Below are 20,137 nucleotides of genomic sequence, written 5' to 3' on the forward strand. Positions count from 1 at the left end.
TGATGTAAAATAATAAGCACTGAACCAGTTTTGGCACCAACAGTAGCTGGTGGGATGAATGAGTACTTGATTCGAGGCCCCATTAAGTGCTGACATGTTTACAAGCCACAGTTTATTACCGAACGTGCCGGGAATTTGGCAGTAGGGAAGTCTGAAGCTGTTCAGGGCTAATAAGGTAAATACATTCCTTCTAGCCTCATCTCCTTTAAGACCGTAACAGCCACAGCGTGGCTTTCTCATGAAATTGTACAAACTGGAATACAAACTCAAAGGAGAGGAGAACTCTTCACAGCAGCCTGGCACAACTCTGATATATCTGGGGGGGTTCATGGCCAAACCCGCAGCTGTTCTTTTCTCAGTTACGAGCAAGTTGATGGGATCCCAGAGTGACAGGGTTTCCAGCACTGAATGTCCCCCCCTTGGAGTTGGAAGGTGCAGGTGAGGGCACAGAAGGGGGGTGGCCAGATGGGGTAGCTGCAGGCTCCACAGGGCTTTCTCGTGACACCTGGCCAGTCCCTGCAAGCAGGAAACGGGATTCTCCTGTTTGTAGGCAGCGTAAACCAAGAACACAGATCTTACAAGTGGCACCATTCCTACTGGAAATGTTTTAATCGTAGCCAAGCGGCTGTGCTTTTTGTGTGTAGGTGTGAGGAACTTACAGGGCTTAGGAGGTGGCTGTGAACTCCTCATTTACGGAAGAGAAAAAGTAAATGAACCCACCGCTCACTGGTGGTGACACAGAGAATGAGTCTGAGAAGGACACAGGTGCGGTGTTTAGTTCCTAGCGAACTCACTTCAAAACTAGTCAGAAACGGCCAATGGAAAATCACCAGCACCCAAGAGGAACAGCTGCAGCAGCAGGCTGATCGCCAGATGGGAAGGCTTCCCTTCCCCAGGCCAGGCGGCAGCAAGGAGAAAGGTGGCAAGCGGGGACCCAGGGTGCCAGTGCCCAGAGGTGGGAGCTGCCATCCGGGAGCGGCTTGGAAAAAACAAAATGCATCAGAAGAGGGCTTGCTAGTACCAGCCTCCAACAACTGGTTGTTTTGCTTTTTTCTCCATCTAAATTATTCATATTAGGATGGAGGGGGGAAAAATCAATATTTTATTTATTATTTCCACAAATATCTAACATTGTTTTTATAATTTCTCTAGAAGTCTTTTGATATCCACAGTGGCATGTCTTAAAATAGGAGATAAAGATCTGATACCCTTGACTAGATGAGCAAGCTAAGGCACACACAGTTTTTTCCAAACCACAATAAACCTGATTTCTCAGTTTTTCAGTAGGTGAAAGCATTTAGGATATTAGTTCCTAAATACTTTGCTTAGACACAAAGTCACGTCTCACAGCCATTTCCTTAGATTCCTTCAACTCTTAATACATAAAACTTAGTGTAATCATATAGTTTGACACATCACTAGATTAACTGATTCCTTACGGAACGTAAAAAAATGCTTATATTTGAGCGTTTGCTTTAGTATCATTTTGTCTGCATACTGCAAAATGCTATGTTCCATTTTATGAGTTGCCCCAGTTGAGCTGTTATTCTGATGTATTTCTTATGCCAGACATTCAGAACGAAAGAAGAGAGGACGACCTTGGTCGCTTCCTTTCACAGCTGAAGTTCCTGAGTATATATCAATTAGATTTTATCCTGGCAGAGGAGGAGAACAATTTATTAAAATCTTCATCTGACCTTTATGTCCATCACTAGTGATTCTAAGAGGCACCAGTTCATTAGTTTAGCAGCATGACCTAGGACCTTGTTGCAATGCTAGGCAAAAGATAAGCATTTTCTCTACCCCACAGAGCTATTAACGTATAAATTGCTGGTCTGATTTATTGAATACCAGTATAACACAAATGAGGGGACCACATAAAGCAACGTAACCAGGAAACAGGCATTGTTAACCTGGCATGAGAGAAGGGATTTGCAGTTATCTGGATGTGTCCCTTACAGGTTGAACGTCAAACCATGGAGTGAACCTCCCTCTTAGCTCCTGGTGCGTGACTGGTACAAGCTGTGTGTAAGGCAGGCTGCCCAGAAAACTGGGTCTGCAACCCCAGCACCTGGGGGAAGGAGAGGGTGATAAGGAGTCTCCAGATCCATTTCTTTCCACTGCATCGGTTTTAACACCAAAAATCATGATTCATTGCTTTTCAGATTTCTGCTTGAATGACAGCATTATCATCTGTATCAGTGCCAACCTCTACAGCTCTGCAGGGATGCAGGGACCACTTCTGGATCTACCTCAGAAGGCTGGGTGCACACACTGGAGGACTGGCTGACATACTGGGCACATGACAGCCATGTTATCAGGGGATGATACAGTCTGGATGGGTTTTGTATAGCACAGCCTGTTCCGCAGCGTGGGAAGTTTATTTTTATCAGGATGTCCAGCACTGTAGGGCCATTAAGCAAAGAGCATCCGTGGGTACTGTCATAATGTCCCAAATCTTTGGTTCTACTTGTCTCGTGAGTTCTTTACACAGGATTTAGACCTATTTTTACCCTTTCTTTTGTCTTTCTCGCACTAAATTAAAGCACGTAAACCCATCATTTGAACAGAAGTCTGGCAGAAGGAAAAGGTTTAATGAAGGCACTGCAGCTGCAGGGCTGGTTGAAATGTGGTGACGAGGCTGCCAGCTGGCCAGTCTTTACCTCACAGAGATCTGATTGAACAGCCAAACTGCAAGCTCCACGACATGCATCAATGGAGTGACACCCAAGAAGAGTACAAAATTACAGGTCGATAGCCTGGAGCTCTAAAAGGAAATAAGGAGTAAGGGAAGAAGGTAGTAAAAGCAGTGACAGGGAATGAAAAGGAAGATTCAGACTGGGGAAAAATTATATATTATGTTATTAGCCAGGAATTATTTTGGCAAAATTACTCTTCATTATTTTTTATGTATTTATTCCTCTTAAAAAGGAATTTTCCAAATTCTCCCTCTAACTATAAAATAAATTATGAATTGTAGGCAAGAGAAGTTGTATCACTTCCAGTGGGTCTAGTTACACTCAGTCTGAATATACAATAGCATTCAAATGCTTTCTCTTCTGCCACGCATAAAGAGTATTACAAAGCATTCCCAGTTTGATGGCAGAGTCACCCAACGGTGTCCTGCCTGTGCCTGGGGAAGTGTGACTCACTTCAGGAGAGCTAGGAGGAACTGGCATGGGTGGGTTTGGCTTGTAGGTATGTGAGGAAATGGGGTGAAGAGGGGAAATTTGCTTTGCCTGGTGGGCTCAGAAATGGCAAAAGTGGAGAAAGGCAGCTCATGAGGGAACAAAGACCTAATGCAGGAGAACTGTGAGTCCCCACACATGGGCTGCAGGATTTGGGGGGGGCTGCTCTTTCCAAAAGCTGCCAGGCTACAGCCAGTCTGCAGACCTGCAGCCCCAGGATGAGCCCACCCCCACGCCAGGCCCAGCACCGCATGGGTGCAGTGCACAGGGAGCAGTGGGCACGGAGCGAGGCTGGGCAAGGAGCGCAGCCACAGCATGGTGAAGAGGGGCACAGGCTTCAGTGAGAACAGTGGGAAGTCTGTCACATCTCTGCTGGGCTGGCATTGACAAAATTAATTTGTTTGGCTTCGTGGCAGACCAGAATGAAGAGATGTGTGAAATCAGTGAGTCTCAGGAATCTGTCGGTGGCTGGCACCTCCGCAGAGAAGGCCACGCAAGGCTCTGACGCTGACCTAGAGGTTGAAAGTGGATGTTTTCTGACCATCTGCCCTCACCAGCCTTTCCCTTACAGTCAAAGCTGTACCTACTGACTGGTATGTATCCGGAATGGAGACCAAAGACACAACCCTGCCATGGTCCTGACAACCACATGTACTCTGGCAATTGATAAAGGTGGGAAAAGATGAATTTCCCTCAAAGAACTCTCGCTTTGATGTCAAGCACCTTCCTTCAACTGCTTTCTATACCCCATGGCTATTCCTTTGTTCCTTCTTCTCTCCCTTAGTCCTTAATAACGAACACCACCAGCCCAGAACACTGCCCTGGCAGCAGCAGCAGCGAGCTGAAACCAGGGATGGGACTGAAGCCTCTTCGTGTGCTCCTGATGAAACGCCGCACAGCAGTTGCGGTCTGTGTACCATAGGCTTGCCACAGCTGTCCTAGACTTTTCTAGTGGCTCTCCTCTTATCTTCTGCCTCATGAACATTCCTCTGGCTAAACAAGCCTTGCACTCATTTTTGTAACAGTAGGACTTGTCCATAATTTAGGATGAGAACTTTTTGACTAGTTATAAATGGAAGGAAAATCAAAAACCATAAAAATGCAAGAACAAAAGACTGTTTTGTTAGAGGCCTCAGATTGAACTGGAAAATGGCTTTGATGAGAGGGGAATTTCTCTTGAGGTCAGACCATTGAATGCATATAACAACATGGAGAAATATGAGCTCTAAATATGGGGTTTTATGAAGGAATTCCAAATGACAGGTTTTTGTGGACATACAGCCACCAGCTGCACTGATTTGTATCACTGCAGCTGTGTCAACACACCCAATGGCCAAGATGAGAATGCTGGGATTCTTTCTGCTGGTTATAAGCCAAAATGTTCTGAGCTGCCCTAGCTCTGCTGGCAGTATCACCTGCATGCTTCAATTAAGATTAAAAAAAAAATTAAAATGTTTTCGCCTGATGTCAAGAATTCTCAGTTACACCAAGAAAGGTTTAGTCACATTGCAGAGTGGTGAGAAGCTGCAGCAAGTCACTGGATGCCAAATGGAAAAGCAAGGAGATACATTAGCTCTTGGAGGTCTAGGATAAAGGGTAGGGGAGAACAAGGGGATGATAATCCTTCAAGAGGAAAACCCTGCTGTTGTTGCATAGTGTTATTTAGCTTTATTAAGTTACTGAATTTATTTGGAAGAAGAGGAAGGACACTGAATGCAGCACTCCTTGATATACTTTTTCTCTGTAGATGCTGAGATGGCCTTTGCAGGCATGATGGGCACAGAGCTGTACTTGGAAGCATGCAGGCCGGTGGAGGTGGTGCCTGTCACACACTTTATTCAGAACTTGGCCAACCCTTATCTAAACCTGAACCACCACGGTCTAGGACCATGTCAAAGCCATTGCTATTGCTCTGGTGGTGAGTAGCCAGTAAGAGTGGGGCCACTCTTCTCAAGAACAAAAGGCATTTTAGGTCTCTCTCAGGCCTGGATGCTGTCACTGAGTACACAGTATGGGAGAAAAAGCCATGCATCTTCCCCACGGGAGCTCTGAGCATCCCTCATGTTTCTAATGCCCTGCACAGGAAAGTCTTGTGTGGCAACTGGTGGCCTTTGCTGGAGTTACTCTCAAGAGCAAACTGATGCTCTTCAATGGGACAAAAGTGCTCCTGACCCCTACAGGGCCAGAGGTAGGGCTGGAGGGATTGGTATCCCCCTCTCTGGGTTCTGCATAGAGATGTGCTACACTCATAAATGGACAGGCCCAAGATGCCTGAATTGGAGCTTGAATCCAAGCCTGGGTCTCCAGGCTAGCAGAAAGCAACGGAAGGTCCTACCCACTCAAAACCTCCCCCCAAAAAATCTCTTTTGCATGCCAATTCCCACTGCCATGGCTCTGTCACATCCCCTGATCACTGCCCTGCTCAGAAGCTGCAATGTGTTCTGAGGTTTGGAGGAACTATCCAGTGTCTGGTGAACTGAGGAAACTATCCCTTTCATTAACTTTTCAGCAATATTTTGTGTGCCTTTGTTTACCTTTGTGTCTTCCCAGTCCAATGCAGCTGTCACCCATCTAGAGTTGGAAGACAAGTGCATTCTGGCAGAAGGAGCCATAATGCATAGCAGAGATGCTATGAGAGAATTCCTCCCTTCAAGAACTGGTACCCAATCTGACATAGTTTGTAGCCAAAATTATTGCTCACTGAGTTCAATCATCTGAAGGAAAACCAATTCATTCCATTACATTTTTAACCAAATAACCTTTGTTCCCATGTAAAAACATTCACATTCTGAAAGTCATGATACTTTATGCTGCTCTTCTTTTTAAAAGTACAAGCTTCTGAAAAGCAGAAGTGTGCATGTGATGGAAGTCTGGTGAGTCTGGAACTGTTCCTTTCATTAGCAGATGTGACAATAATTACCATAACTAAGTCTTTCTAGTTCACGCTTAGCCAACAGAAAAATGTTTTGTTCATGAACTTTCATTCTCCAATATGTCACGGGGAAACTTTTCTAAATAGTTTAAGGGAATAATGCAAAACTTTCAGATATGAACTGGTAGGAATGTTCCTTCAATCTGAACCTGGGGTATAGAAAATGCATTTTGATAGTCCATGGGATTTGTGTTATATTGAAAGAGAAGACTCTTGGCCAAATGCCTCTTGGTTCACTGAAGACAAAGACCCATGTGAAACTGATGGCTCTAGGGCTTTGTTCTTGTTAGGAAGGATACAGGATTAAACACACCTATAACTCATATGTTAATTACTGTCTGGCTGACATTTCTCATGTTGCTCGTCTTGCATTATTCCCTTGATATCTTGGGCATTAAGAAGAAAATAAAGCAGATTCATTCTTTGGACACGTCCTTCTTATCTTCCCTTCTTTCCTTCCAGAACATTTCCAGTAACCAGCTAGACACAGCAGGAGCTGAAGCCATTGCCAGGTTGCTTTTGGATAACGTGTCCTATCTCACACTCTTCAGCTCTCAGGGGGGCTGTGTGCACCCGAACAGTGATGGCAATGGAAGCGAAATAACATGTGCTTCATTCCAGTCTCTCATCCTGAGAATATTAGTCAGACTATGGGCAAAATCAGTCTCCCAGCTATGTCTCTGTCAGGAACCCAGAGTAACAGTGGAAATCTAGATTTATAGTGATGTGATTAAATATTTGGCCAGCTCAACCTTCAGCACCTCTGAAAACAAGTCCCTCATGAGAAATGTAGATAATTGCTGGAGTGTGTCCCACATCCTGGGGTAAAGTGGAGTAGTGACTTATTTCTGTATTGGGTCTGAGGGGGAGTTAATTTTCCCCACAGCAGCCCTCATAGCGCTGTGCTTTGTATCACTAGCTAGAAAGTGCTTCAGCTACTGCTGAGCAGCGCTGGCACAGCACCGCGGCTGCCCCTCTGACATTGCCCATCACCAGCAGGCTGGGGGTGGGCAAGCTCTTGGGAGGGGACACAGCCAGGACAGCTGGCCCAAAGTGACCCAAGGGATATTCCATACCATGTGACGTCTGCTCAGCAATAAAAGCTAAAAGAAAGGAGGAGGTGGGGTGCATTTGTTATTATGACATTTGCCTTCCAGAGCAAGCATTACAGGTCCTGAAAACCCACTTCCCGAAAGTGGCTGGACATCACCTGCTGATGGGAAGCAGAGAATAAATCTTTGCTTTCCGTTGCTTCTGTGGGTGGCCTTTGCTTTTGCTTTATTAAACTGCTTTTTTCTTGACCCACAAGTGTTTTTTCTATCTTATGTTCTCCCCCTGCATTCTGCTGAGGAGGGGAGTGATAGACTGGCTTGGTGGGCACCTGGCATCCAACCGAGTTCAACCCACCACAACTTACTGCCAGATATGGGCCATGATTAACTGGAGGGTTTGCCTGAAAGCACAGCTTCCTGCAGACTCCGGCACAACACCAAGGGAGACATCAGAGCACTGTTAACATACTTTTCTTCCCCAGGAAACAAATTTGGAGAAGAGATCACACCATATTTTGCTGAGGCATTAATGGTGACTTTTACCTGAAATCCAAGGTCATTTGCAGCCCTGGCTGTGTAACAGACTCTCCTCATCTTGAAGCTGCTACTCACTCGGTATGATCTCACTTGGCAATGCCCATAGATTTCCTGGCATAATTCTGCTAAGTGCCTCTCGCTTACTTCAGAAATGAGAAAGGCTGGGAGGACACACAGCAGGATGGACTACATTAACATTTTCTCAGGACAGCTCTGTGAGTTTGGCTGAGAAGCAACTTTCAGAACTGTGTAACAGAACAACATCTGGGTGACAAACAATTTTTAAGAAGTGTAAGTAATCCAACTTCATATTATTTTGCCACTGTCCAGTAAAAATAAAGACACTTGACTTCTCTGGTTAGTTCCTGTCTCAAAGCCTCTGCATCAGTTGGCACCACCAGAAGCTGCCCTGAAGCAAGGCCTTGACCTGATATCAGAAAGTGCTCTTGGCCAGGGTACAGTGGTGGGAGTGAAACAGGGGCAGGAACAGAATTGCAGGGTGTGTTGTAGGCCAGACGTGAGCTGCGTGAGGGAAGTTTGCACAACACAAAGTCTCATTGCTTTCGCTGTTTTGGGAAGATTATCACTGTGATGTTACATGCCTGACAAAGCTTTGTTTTGGAACATGCAGTGCTGCGATTTCCATGCTGATGACCTCCCACATACGGAAGATTTCGGTCTGATACCCCTCTGTTTCATCCTCATGTGGGGGCGTTGGCGTGGCATCTGGTTGCAGCTGGCTGGAAGATCTCATTGTCTCTGCACATTTGTCTTCTGCAGGGCAATTACCAAGTGAAGGAGCTGGACCTCAGCCACAATGAGTTCTCTGAGAAGGGAGGGCAGCTCCTGGGACAGAGGCTTGGTAACATTACTTCCTGCAAAGCCAGACGTACAGGCAGTGGCGGACTTGAGGGTGTCAGCACAGTGAACACGTATTTCCTTCTCCAGCAAAAAAACCCCATGACCAGGTGTGTAGTACAAAAGACATGGTGCCCAGATTTAGACCTTTCTGCCTGGTCCACAAGCTCAGCATCATCCTCACAGGTGACTCTAGCAACTGCGACCAATGTACTGAAACAAACATAGGACGAGAAACCACACTAACAGAGCAGTCTATGTCAGAGGGAAGGGAGCTGACAGAGGCCCCTCAGGGAGTATAAAGCAGAAAACTGCACTTTACTAAAATCTAATAGGATCAGAACGGGTGTTTGTTTTAAGCTTTTGATTACGAAGTTCAGGAGTGACATCAATTTTTCTTAAGTAGCCCAAACCCTAATGGTTTGAGTCATTGCACGGCAAGCAGCAAGACAAACAGATTAGGAAGAAATACAATTAGGCTGCCCAGTTCATCTCTTCAGGCAAAGTGAGATCCACAGTGTGCTAGTAGCCCTGGAGAGGTAAAGCAAACAAAACAGTTAGTCTTTCAGTAATCTCAGGTACTATTAGTGCACTGGGAAAGATGTGCATGAATATCTGATGGCTCTTCTTCCCTCAGCATGTCCAACACACCTGCTACCAAAACGTTCACAAGTGTGTGCTGTGAGCATCCAGGGCTCCTTGAGCACTTCGTTAACACAATGCTTTAAGTTTAATTACCACTTTCCTTCTCCTGGTTCAGTATTGCTACTGATATGTATCCCTAATCACAGTCTGTGTCTTTAAAAGATGGATCAATTAAAAGTGTACTGAGGACAAGACACTGTGCCCCCTCCTTGGACAAGCCTGCAGGCAATGCAGAGTTCAGTACTAAAACTTGTGACCCTCCTAGCCCAGAAAAATGCCTCTCCAAAATGAAAGGTCTGACAGCTCTTCTCTCCTTCCAGCTCACTTGAGGCAGGAGCAGTAGAGATTTCTGCAGAATCTGTTACTTTCCTGTTTTGTTTCTGAAAGGAATATTTTTAAGTCAGCTAAACTCGCCATCTGCCTCCACCCAACCTTCCATCCATGGAAAATCTGGATGAGAAATTCTCTCTGAGAATGAGAAGCAAGTGTTGGCAGCAAGTCCCACCCCTTCCAGTGTTGCAGTAGACACAAATGAATTCACACATACCCTGATCCAAGTAGAACTTACACTGTGAGGTGTGCTATGCATGTGAATTGGCACTGGCACATATACAGCTGGGCACAGCTACTGTATGAGGCTGAATCTTCTGCTCTCCTCTGTTGATCAAACATACGCAGAGTGAGTCGATATTTTAGATGTGGCAAGGAGAATCCAGCCATTTTTCACAGTGAGCAAAACAGTGTCTATTAATATAAGAAATCCTCTCTCTCTACTTTCCTCCTTCACAACGTATTCTTTGATTAAGCCAGAAAAAAAAACTGTGTTCCCTTTCTGCTTGCAATCAACAGCTCATTCTCTGTTCTTTGGGTGCTGTGGACCGCAAAGACTGTAGGTACACATTCCTAGTACTGCAATCAATGAAGGCTGTAGCTAAAAGCCCACCAAACTTTCTCTTAGTCCCTAAGTGGGTCAGCAGCTGTGTCCAGACCACTCTTCAGGAGCTAAATCCCAGTTTCTCTGTCCTAGCCAGCAACACTGGAGATTCTGGACCTGAGCTGGAACCACCTGAGGAGGAAGGGCACTGGGCACAGGCCCCAGGGTAGGAACATCCCTGTTTCGTGATACTCTTCACAGTGATTATTACCACGAGTTGGTTGAAACACTGGTTGGGAACTCACATCCCTGAGGTCTGAGCAGGATTCTGTATCTCTAGCAAGGCTCATCCCACTGACAGTGGCAGTCAGTGCCAGGAGAAAGACTAAATCAGTGAGCAGGTCTGGTGACTTACGTGGATGGAGAGACCCTGGTGACATTGCAGAGATGTTGGATCCATTGGGCTGCCTGGGTGTGACTTGGGGGATGCTCCAGGCTCAGCCAGGCAAGAAAGGGTAGAGTGGTACAGAAGATGGGCATGCGGTAGCTAAGATCCCTCTTTTCTCTCTGATAGGCAATGGTGCACTGAAAATACTCAAACTTTCTTGGAATGGGATCGGCAACAAGAGAGCACTGGCTGTAGGAGAAGCTCTCAAACTCAATAACGTGCTGGTTCACCTGGACATCAGCAGCAACCAGATCAACAACAAGGGAGCCAAGAAGCTCTGCAGGGGCCTTGAAGTCAATGGAAACCTCAAAATCCTGAAGGTAAAACAAAACAGGCAGGGCTGGAGGAATAAAACAGAGCAAGCAGAAAGATCTGTGTCAGGAGGAACAGAAGGCAAGAGGTGAGCTGCCTCAGCTAGAACTGAAGGGAATGAGTATCGCTCTGGGTTGATGGTGAGCTGAGCAGAAGGAAATTCTATCCTGTGGGTTTCTTCAGGGCAACTAAATTGCACTGTGTTCCCTCAGAAAATCACCCAGGAACTGGCTTGACGTAACCCCACACCCATTATCACCCCAGAGGGATTGATTCCTGTCATGTCTAGTCACAGTCAAGTGAGAACCTAGGCATTCAACACGTCCAGCAGAGAACCTAGGCATTCAACAGGTCTGCATATACACATACAATGTAGTTGTGAAGGTACATATGTACACATAACATACATTTCAACTTAAGGCAAAGGTTCACACTGAAGTTTGCAGGTAGGCAAGTGTGCCTTTCTCAGCGTGTTAATGATTTGCTAAAAAATTTATTCAAACTCAGAATACACTCATTGCCGTGTCAGGGCAATGCCACAGCACCACCTACAGAAGAGGAGTATTATCAAGTCCTGGAAAAAGAAAGCCAAAACTGCCTTCTAGTAAGCTAGGGATCCTGGAAAGGGCAAAACTGAACAAGCAGCCAAGCTGGCTTCAGAGGTTAGGGTTGAGAGCTAGCATGGCTTCTCAATCCAGGATCGTTGTCTAGGAATTCAGCTCAGGAAAGTCAGCTTGCTTATGAGCTGCATTCTCAGTTAGATCTGACATCACCACCCTGAAAACCTGCATAGGGCAGTATAGTGGATGAGGGGCATCTTTATGTCCATGTAGGCCTGTCCTTGGAAATCACCGCAACCACGCCAGTCTTTGGGACTGCTGTTTCAGGTGGTGTAAATAAATGCGTCTGTTTGCCTTGCTCTTAACCTGGCTTGAGGTATGGTCACTAGCTCACACCAAAGCTTTCCTCTTTCTGTGTAGCTGCACAGATTGTCTCAGGAGCTGATAACACAAAGGACTTAAAGGATGACATGTCTTCTGCTGGCCAGTGTTAACCAAGGAAGTTTTCTTTCAGATAATGGGAGTGGGAACTGCACATGAAGTCCAAGGTGGGGGAGAGGCATTGTTCACACACTAAAAGATGCACATGGCAACGCCAACCCCGCAGGTAGCTAGACCTTGTATGCCAGAGGCAGCCAGTCAGCCTAAGCTCTGATCTGCTGTGCTGCCAAGAGGAGCCAAGAGTATGGGAAAAGTCTGGAGGGGCGTACCACCATCCAGAGGGACCCTACTAGCAAGCACACGCTCAACACATTCAAATGCAGCCCATTGCCTCAGCCTCTCCCCATCACATGGCTGAACATTATCCACATCACACACTCCTGCGTGACCTGACACATGGAATTTCACACAAGGACACAGAGAGAAGCTGAGAAGGCAACTCCACTGGGAAGCTGCATTGCAGAGTTTTGTGGGACAGAGAGAAGAGGTGGTGAGATAACAGACAAACTGATCGAAAGGGACCACAGTTATTTTACAGCCCTGCTGAAGAAGGAAGAAAGGGTCATCCCTGAGGTTACAGCATACCTTCTGTCACGCATGAAATCCTCATTCTCACCATCTCTGGATCTATGTCTCTTCTTCCACAGATGGCCAGTAATCCCCTGACCATGGAAGGTGCCACTGCGCTAGTCACACCTGTCAGAAAGAACCCCAAATCCATGCTGGAGATCAACATCTCAGTAAGAGCTCATGTGCTGGAAAGGACCATACACTACACACTTTTAGGAGCCGGCTGTATCACAGAGCTGCCCCCTTCCAAAGCTGTTTTGAGACTTGCTGTTTGTTTCATTTATGCACAGCTATTAATAAATAGAGGCTACTATTTGACATCCCTTCTAGGAGCCATGTGGAAATTACAGGGCTTTGGTCTGGCTCTGGAAGAGGTGCCTGTAGTATCACCATGTTCCACTCCTTTCCATTTCGCAATAGCAGAACAAGAATAAGGAGTGAATTCCCACTGGAGGATGAATTCTTTTCATCCCTTGAGCTGTGTCCCTCCAGGGTAGCCTAAGATGCTAGATACTGTGAAGTGCTTTGATACCCTGTCAGTATGTATGAGGAACAGAAGAAGATGGATGCTTCAAGGCATTGAAAGCAAAGCAATTTTATTTAAAAAACAAAAATGAAAACCAAAACCAACAACAACCAAACATTAAAGGGCTGGTTGTGAAAGGAAAAAAAAAAATAACATCAAAGAGGCCAAATCTTAGTGTGCTACTCCGCAGCAAGTCAGAAGCACGACACGTATTGTTGTAACCTCATATGCTGCTTCTAAAATGGGAGACCCAGAAATACCTCTGAACTCCTGAGTGAGGGCAGGGGTGGCATTGCAGACCAATACCAGGGAGAGACGTGGGCACACATCAGTCCTCTCCTGGCCCTCCCATCCATGCACTGGTCCTTCATGGGAGCAGTTCCAGAACGTGTCAAGGGCCTCAGGGCCTTCCGTCCACCTTTGGGAGTACCACGATTAAAGGAAAGAGCATTTGTACAAGGATTAGGTTTGGGACTTGGAACATAAATGATATGTTCACGTTTGAAACAAGCTAAAAAACAGGTTTGTGGGCAGTTTTGGAGACTTGTGTAGTGTGTTGTGTCTAAGTTATGTCTGCATGTGTTTCTTTTCCTCTGGTTATCATATTAAAGAAACTAAAACAAAGCAGAATAAATAATATGAATCTATGGTCTTTCCTGAGAGAACCTAGGGCTTTCAACAGAGATCATCTGAAGAACAGGCATTCCTCTAGGGCAGACAATTTTTTCCTGCATAAATTAAGATCAAAGAGAATTATTTGCCAAGTCTGCCAGGAGTCAGGCCTCATTCTGTAAAGGAAAACTAAAATGTGCTGTGTGGGGGTAAAGGACCTCATTACATGGTTCTGCTAGTTTTATTAGTAATAACCTAAACAAATCATAAACTTGGAAAGAGTAATGTATTTTAGCTAAATTTGGAGCAATTAAAGAAATTATTGAAACACATTCATTTAAAAGGAGGCACTCACTCAAGAAATTTTGAGGCAAGGAGTTAATTAATATTAAGAACCTTCAATCCAACCCAAATCTTGCTACGAATTTCTGCTTTTTAGCGTTAACAGATGCTTTCTTCACCTCAGCCTTCAAAAAGTCTAAATTACCTGGCATTTCACAAGATAAATGGTCAATGGCATAAATTCACAATGACATTTCAGTATCCCAATCAAATGCTTGTAGGCAAACATCTAATCTGTCTGACAGACGTCATTCCACCTGTGATGTAGGGAGTCTTGCATTTCAAATCAAGAGTATTTGCAAATACACAGCTCCAAAGATCTTATGCTGTTCTTAAACCTTTAAGAAATTAGAGAACGTTTTAATCTTTTATAGGAAACTTAAGGGAAGACAAAACCAAAAGCCTCTTCTTCCCCTTTTCCCAATGACAAATGCTTATCTTGACTTTGAAAGAATGAGTAATTAGTGTGTCTGTAAGAGGAATTTGGAATAAGGATCATATCTAGAAACCTTTGCATGGATTTGACAGAACTAGCAAAGGCAAAACAATAGAAAGGCACATTTTTAACAATTTATTGCCTCTGACAACTATTTCTAAGCATGACTTTCCCTACATTCTTTTCATAATCTACTCTTTATAGGGTTTCAACTTGCAGGTACTATAAAACACTTTATAGAAGGCATAAACCAAAATAGCCGGCACATGCCCATCTTCACCATCACAGCACAAAAGAGAACGCTGTTGCTTTTCAGCTGTCCGTGTGTTGTTTTTCCGGACTGTGGGCTGCCTGTGTCAAACATGCAGAAAGGCACAAGCTGGCTCCCCCCAGGTGCCGCCTGACCCCAGCATGGTTTCCTAGGCCAGACACAGGGCTTTGGCCACGCTGCTTCTGAGGCCGCACTGGTGGTCCACTGACTTTCTCATGGGGTCAAACCCAGGCTGGCAAGCCTTGGGGAGAGCTCTCCTGTGTTGTGTTCCCAGGGCTAGGACACTCTGCTAGTGTGCATAGTGCAAGGACATCTGAATAACTTCTTCAGAGACTTACTCTGCAGCCATAAAACTTGGTGCTGAATGAAAGCTGGTAAACTCAGCCAGATCCAGACTCATTCAAGACTGTCTTCAAGTAGTAACAGTCAAGAGCTCACTTCAGAGTAGGCTATAAGCTTCTAGATGGATCTTAAGAGCAATGGATCTTTAGCTTCTAAAAAAAAGCTCTAAGAATGCATTGGGAGACTTTGTAAACAAACTTTGGGGAAAAATATGGTGCTTCATGCCGCAGGATGCTCCCACAATGACAGAAAACAGCAGCTTTCATTAATTTCTGGAACTGTTTTGAAACTTCCAACAATTAAGTACATAACTGACATAAAACATGAACAATACCCCTGTCATGGTTATGAACGAAATCATAATCATATTTTCAAGAGATCAGTCAAGGCACAGGCATAATTTGTCATAACTTATTTAGAAGTTTTTTAGAATACTTTTATTAGAAGTTATATTTGGTATATAATTTAGAAGAACAAATTACAATGACATCAATACTGTTTGCCTTGATAGCTTGCTGTCTAATGTCCCCAAACCCTAAATCAGGACACTGCTGGTGCCCGTTCTGTAAATGCTAACACAGAAAATTCAGAGTGTGAGCTCTGAAATGCTGCTCTGTCACTACCTGGTTTGAAATTCTTAAAAAACAAATGCCAAGTCCTGTACCGCTGACTGGAGCTTCCTATTAGGGTTACACAATGGAACAGAACTTTTCCAAAAGTTCTTTTTATCTGGAGACACCCAGACCCATCCCAGATTGGTGCATCTTTCTTTGCTGGGCTATAAAGCTACACTACTGGAGATACTAATCCTTTTAGGCCTTGGATGATTTTTGTATTATTTTTTTTTTCATTTTTTTCAGAACTCTGTGGCACATTTTGGCCATTAACTGTTCAACTTGCAGTGTGCATCTTAACCAAATGGAGAGGAGACCCATCTAGAACTGCCTCAGCGATGAGCATGGATCGCTTGAATCACCTAATATAAGAGGTCTTTGGTGCAGACATTTACCTGATGAACACCTCCTTTGAATTAAGCTAATTTCTATATAAATTCACAGAGCCTTTTCTGTCTCAGACATGGGAAAAGAGAAAGAAGCTTATTTAGGGTCAGGCCTCCATAGGATTCCTGAAAGTGAAGAGCCGAGATAGAAGGCACCACCCTTCGGAGGGAATGGTTAATGACTTTAGGTGGATTTGTGAATACAGACAAGTCTTTGTTGTTATTTGGGTGTCCACGCTGACTGCACTTTCCTTCCTCCTATGTACCAGAATGTGTTGGTGAATGAAACTTTCATCAAGTTGCTGGATTTGGTGTGTTAAATGAGTCCTGAACTAGGTGTCATCTATAGTGAGGTTGAAAGCTATATCACCAAGATCCCCAAGAAGCATCCAAATCCTGTGAAAGTAATTCAGGTGAGCTACTGAATTTGGGTCCATAGCTGCCCTGTACACAGTACATCTGCTCCAAGCACTTGGAAGGATGGAGGTTGGAAAGGGGTAAGCTTTCTTCCAAGAGGGAAATTCAGCCAAGTTCCTTCAGGAAAGTATATTCACAAAGACTGTCACAATGTTTGCATACCTCAGTCCGTGCAGACTGACTAAGCAAATCCTTTGATTTTCAGAAGAAGCTAATGCCTTGGGATCTGAGAGCACGGGGTGGGAGGGAATAGAATCTGAATAGATGTTTGCTCACTGTGTAAAACAAACATTGATTTCAGGTGTGATCCAAACAAGTGTCCATCCTCATCCCAAGCCCACAACTATATCTAGCTTTCATAGACCCCTTCACTGCCGGTTATGCTTTAGCATCGAAATTAATGTGCTTCGTAAAAGTAGGATATGGTAGTACAAGCAACTACTGTCCCACAAAGAAACTATTTAGCTTTTCAAGGTCTGCAATGTTTCTGGAGAGCAGCAGATGGTGCTGTCCTCCTTGCTGGAAGGCAGAGCGAGCACTTGAGCATTGCTGAGTTAAATAACCCTTCTGCACTAACAGCTTCACTGTGTTTCTTAGCTGCTGTGCACATTTTCAGCTAATTGAGTGAGACTTTACTGTAGATAGGGATTCAGGTGAACTTAAGCAAAAGCTTGGCCTGTTAGTTCACATCAAATAGTGCTGCTGTGCTTCACAGCTAGCAATGCTCACGCTGGCATGCTCTGCAGTTTGTACCAGCCATTATGATACTCAGATGTGTCCTCATTTAAACAGACAGGAATTCAGAGAAGAGCAACTAAGGTGGTGAGAGATCTGGGGGAGAGGACTGCCTCTGGATTAGACAGCCTAGCCAAGCAGTGGCTGCTGGGATGGGGGCCAAATAACCATATGCAATTATCAGAAGAAACAGTTTTACTACTGAGTCTCATTTCAAGGTAGGGGGAGAAAGAGGTATAACTGAGAAGAATGGGAATGACCTGAACAAAAGGATTTTGTTCTGACAATAGGGTGGCTGCACAAGGAGTAAAAGACTCACATATATCAGTGATGGGTTGAGTAAAGGCAAGGTGACAGATGGAAGAATAAAGGGAGATCTGGACACAGGTTTCAGTGGCTGTTTCATGGTTATGCCCATGTTTTATTTCTGCTTCTCTGAGAACTATTTGAAAGAGCACAACCTATGACTCTGGGACTTTTTTAGGAATATTGACAAGGATGGGAACATGAAGATCCCTGTGGCAGCCTTCTGAAAAGCCGTGATGCAGGTGGTCCTCTGAAAGCATGCCCAGGATACTCTTCTGGCAGGGTGCTGCTCTAGGGAAACTTCTCTGGGGCAGCACAGCCATCAGTGAGCCTTGCAGATGACATTGTTCAGGCTAAAAGGCTAAATTCACCCATTGCAAAAGTTGAGCCCTGAATAAGGCCAACAGAAATGCTATGGCATCCAATAAATACTGCAGATGCTGTCAGTGACAATGTATCAAATTTAGAATATCAGAGGTCTGCTGTTTGTATAGGTTATTCAGGATCTTTATCAATACTTATATCTTATTGCTACAGGAAAGTAGAAAAAAAAGGCATTTAAACCCTTGCCTTTACACACTGAGTTGCCAGTTCTTTTCCTGCCAAAACCACCATGGTGCTTGGGGATCACTAGCAATGGTCAGCCAGCCATGATGCTCTCTTACCAAAAATGCAAAAAAAAAAATACCTTTAATCCTGAAAGAGTGGAATTACCTCACCATCATCACTCTGGATATTTTCCATCCCTTCCTCAATGCACCAGGCCAACTGCTCACCTATTAAAAGGTGGCCAAGCCTCAGTTTGATATGGAGGATTTTTCTGCTTAAAGGTACCCAGGTTTACTAGCATTTCTCTTCTCCTTTTAGCAACCAAGCACCCCACTGAACTGAGTCCAAATTGGGGAGCTAGTGCACAAGCTAGACTGGAATCAGAGAGAGATTGTGGACTATAGGCAAGCAACTCCACACTGGGCTTACTCCTGCTTGTCTTTCTCTTTTTGATTTGGCTCAACACCAAATAAACATAACCTTTTTCACCTTAGGAGGTGAAGGGACATATGTTTTCGGCCAGTCAACTACCCGAGTAAAAGGTAGATGAAAAAAAACACCTTTATGCTTACAAGCTCTGTTGGGTCAAACTAGAAATCAGACTTATCTTTCTATTTGATAAACTTGCTGTGAGAGTGCAGGGATCTCAAAGCTGAATGGCATTTTCATTCATTCTCATAAGCCTGTCTGAAAAGCATCAGCTCAACACTGTCCTCCCTCTGAAGCCAGGGTAAGATTTGCAAAGACAGCGTATCTGTGCCTTCAGACCTTTTCCTCCATCCTCAGGGACTCTTGTTTTTTTTCCTTCTCTCTGATCCTTCTTCTTAGGAGACCTAGTTTTCCCTGGAAACCCGCCTTCAAACTACAGAACTTTTCATTCTCTTGAAAGTGCCTCTTCCGTAGTGCCTGTAGCAATCATGTCCAAGTTCTGAGAGCCTGAGCAGTCAGCAGCAAACTCCTTGGAGGTTGTCAGTCGCTGCAGGCTAAACCGCTTGTCATTGGACCCAAAATTCCCTCTAGATTTTCAGTCAGTTCTGACATGTGACTCATCAGCTGAAAGACCTATTAATCATGCCCGAATATTCCCATCCCTCAGCACATACTGATGGGTTTAAATATATGCTGTAGTCTAGTTTTAAGGCTAGAAGCAATGGGTCAGTTTTGCAAATCCCTTCCCCTCTTAGTCTCCTAATGTTTTCAAAGAGAAGCGAGTTACTTCGTTAGGTCAGGTCTTTATTCCTTCACATACATCGGTGCCACACTAAAAGCATCCACGCTCAGACACTAGGTGGGCCTTAGCCTGGTTAATCTTGAATCAGAGGTTACGTGGGGTCCCCAAGTACTTTAAGCGGAGCTGTGGGTAAGTAGTAAGCAGATTAGGAACTGCTGAAACCCAGTGGCTGGCAAAGACTCCATTTGGTGACATTCATGTGGCTGAGTTGATAATGTGAGGAAAAATAAAGATGTCTACTCCTTATCTAGCTTCTTAATGCATTTTAGCGCTGTAGCATATGTGGTGGTGGTAATATTCACCTTGTAGACAAGGGTCAGAAGGGTCATAACTTTTGCTGTCTTTACTGTTCCTATCTCGGGCTGTTTCCTCAAGGCCCACTCAGCAGCTTTAAGATACCTGACAGGGAAGTTTCACTTTACTAGATTAATATTGGTTCACCTCCTTCTTTTCAATAAGTCACTTAAAAAAGCAGAAGCCAGTACAGAAGCCTGTGGAAGGGGAAATTGAGGAGGAAGAGAAGGAAGAACTGTAAGAATGAAGCAAGGAGGCAGGTCAGACAGCTCAGAGTGGCCCTGGGCTTGGGAAGGCCCAACGCTGGGAAGCTCTGATAGTCGAAGTTATTGAATGTAGAAATAAAGTTGGTTTGCCACTACACAGCATGTCCTACACAGTCTGGCCCTTTTGGTTAAGGAAAGATTGCTCCTTTAGACCCGGTTACCAAATCTGTCTTGCTCTGTATGCCAACAATACTGAACTTCTTTGCAAAGATGGAGACAAAAAGTGGGAACTGGTAAACTAAGACACTCATATATTGTTATTATTCCCTTTTGAGGGAGAGCACATGGACAAAGACTGAAGCAAGTGCCCTGCAGACACCTGCTATCAGACTTAGTATTTCTGACACAAAGATCTTTGCAGGAGGAGAAGAATTAAATTCATGAGAAACTACA

At 44.6% G+C, this 20,137-nt stretch overlaps 1 protein-coding gene across 1 annotated transcript; it reads left to right on the forward strand.

Annotated features, from left to right (window-relative positions):
- Nucleotides 1–710: 710 nt before the first annotated feature.
- On the forward strand, nt 711–19,719 carry LRRC74A (leucine rich repeat containing 74A). The gene is given in 17 exon segments (XM_040601499.1): nt 711–765; nt 3,605–3,648; nt 3,650–3,713; nt 4,936–5,077; nt 5,079–5,106; nt 5,739–5,801; nt 5,803–5,847; nt 6,583–6,685; nt 7,655–7,704; nt 8,490–8,571; nt 10,244–10,312; nt 10,661–10,854; nt 12,495–12,587; nt 16,216–16,359; nt 17,539–17,646; nt 18,272–18,357; nt 19,644–19,719. Coding segments are annotated over 17 exon segments (1,446 nt in total).
- The last annotated feature ends 418 nt before the right edge of the window (nt 19,720–20,137 follow it).

Source organism: Falco naumanni, chromosome 7 (assembly GCF_017639655.2).
Source record: "Falco naumanni isolate bFalNau1 chromosome 7, bFalNau1.pat, whole genome shotgun sequence".
Classification (NCBI taxonomy): Eukaryota; Metazoa; Chordata; class Aves; order Falconiformes; family Falconidae; genus Falco; species Falco naumanni.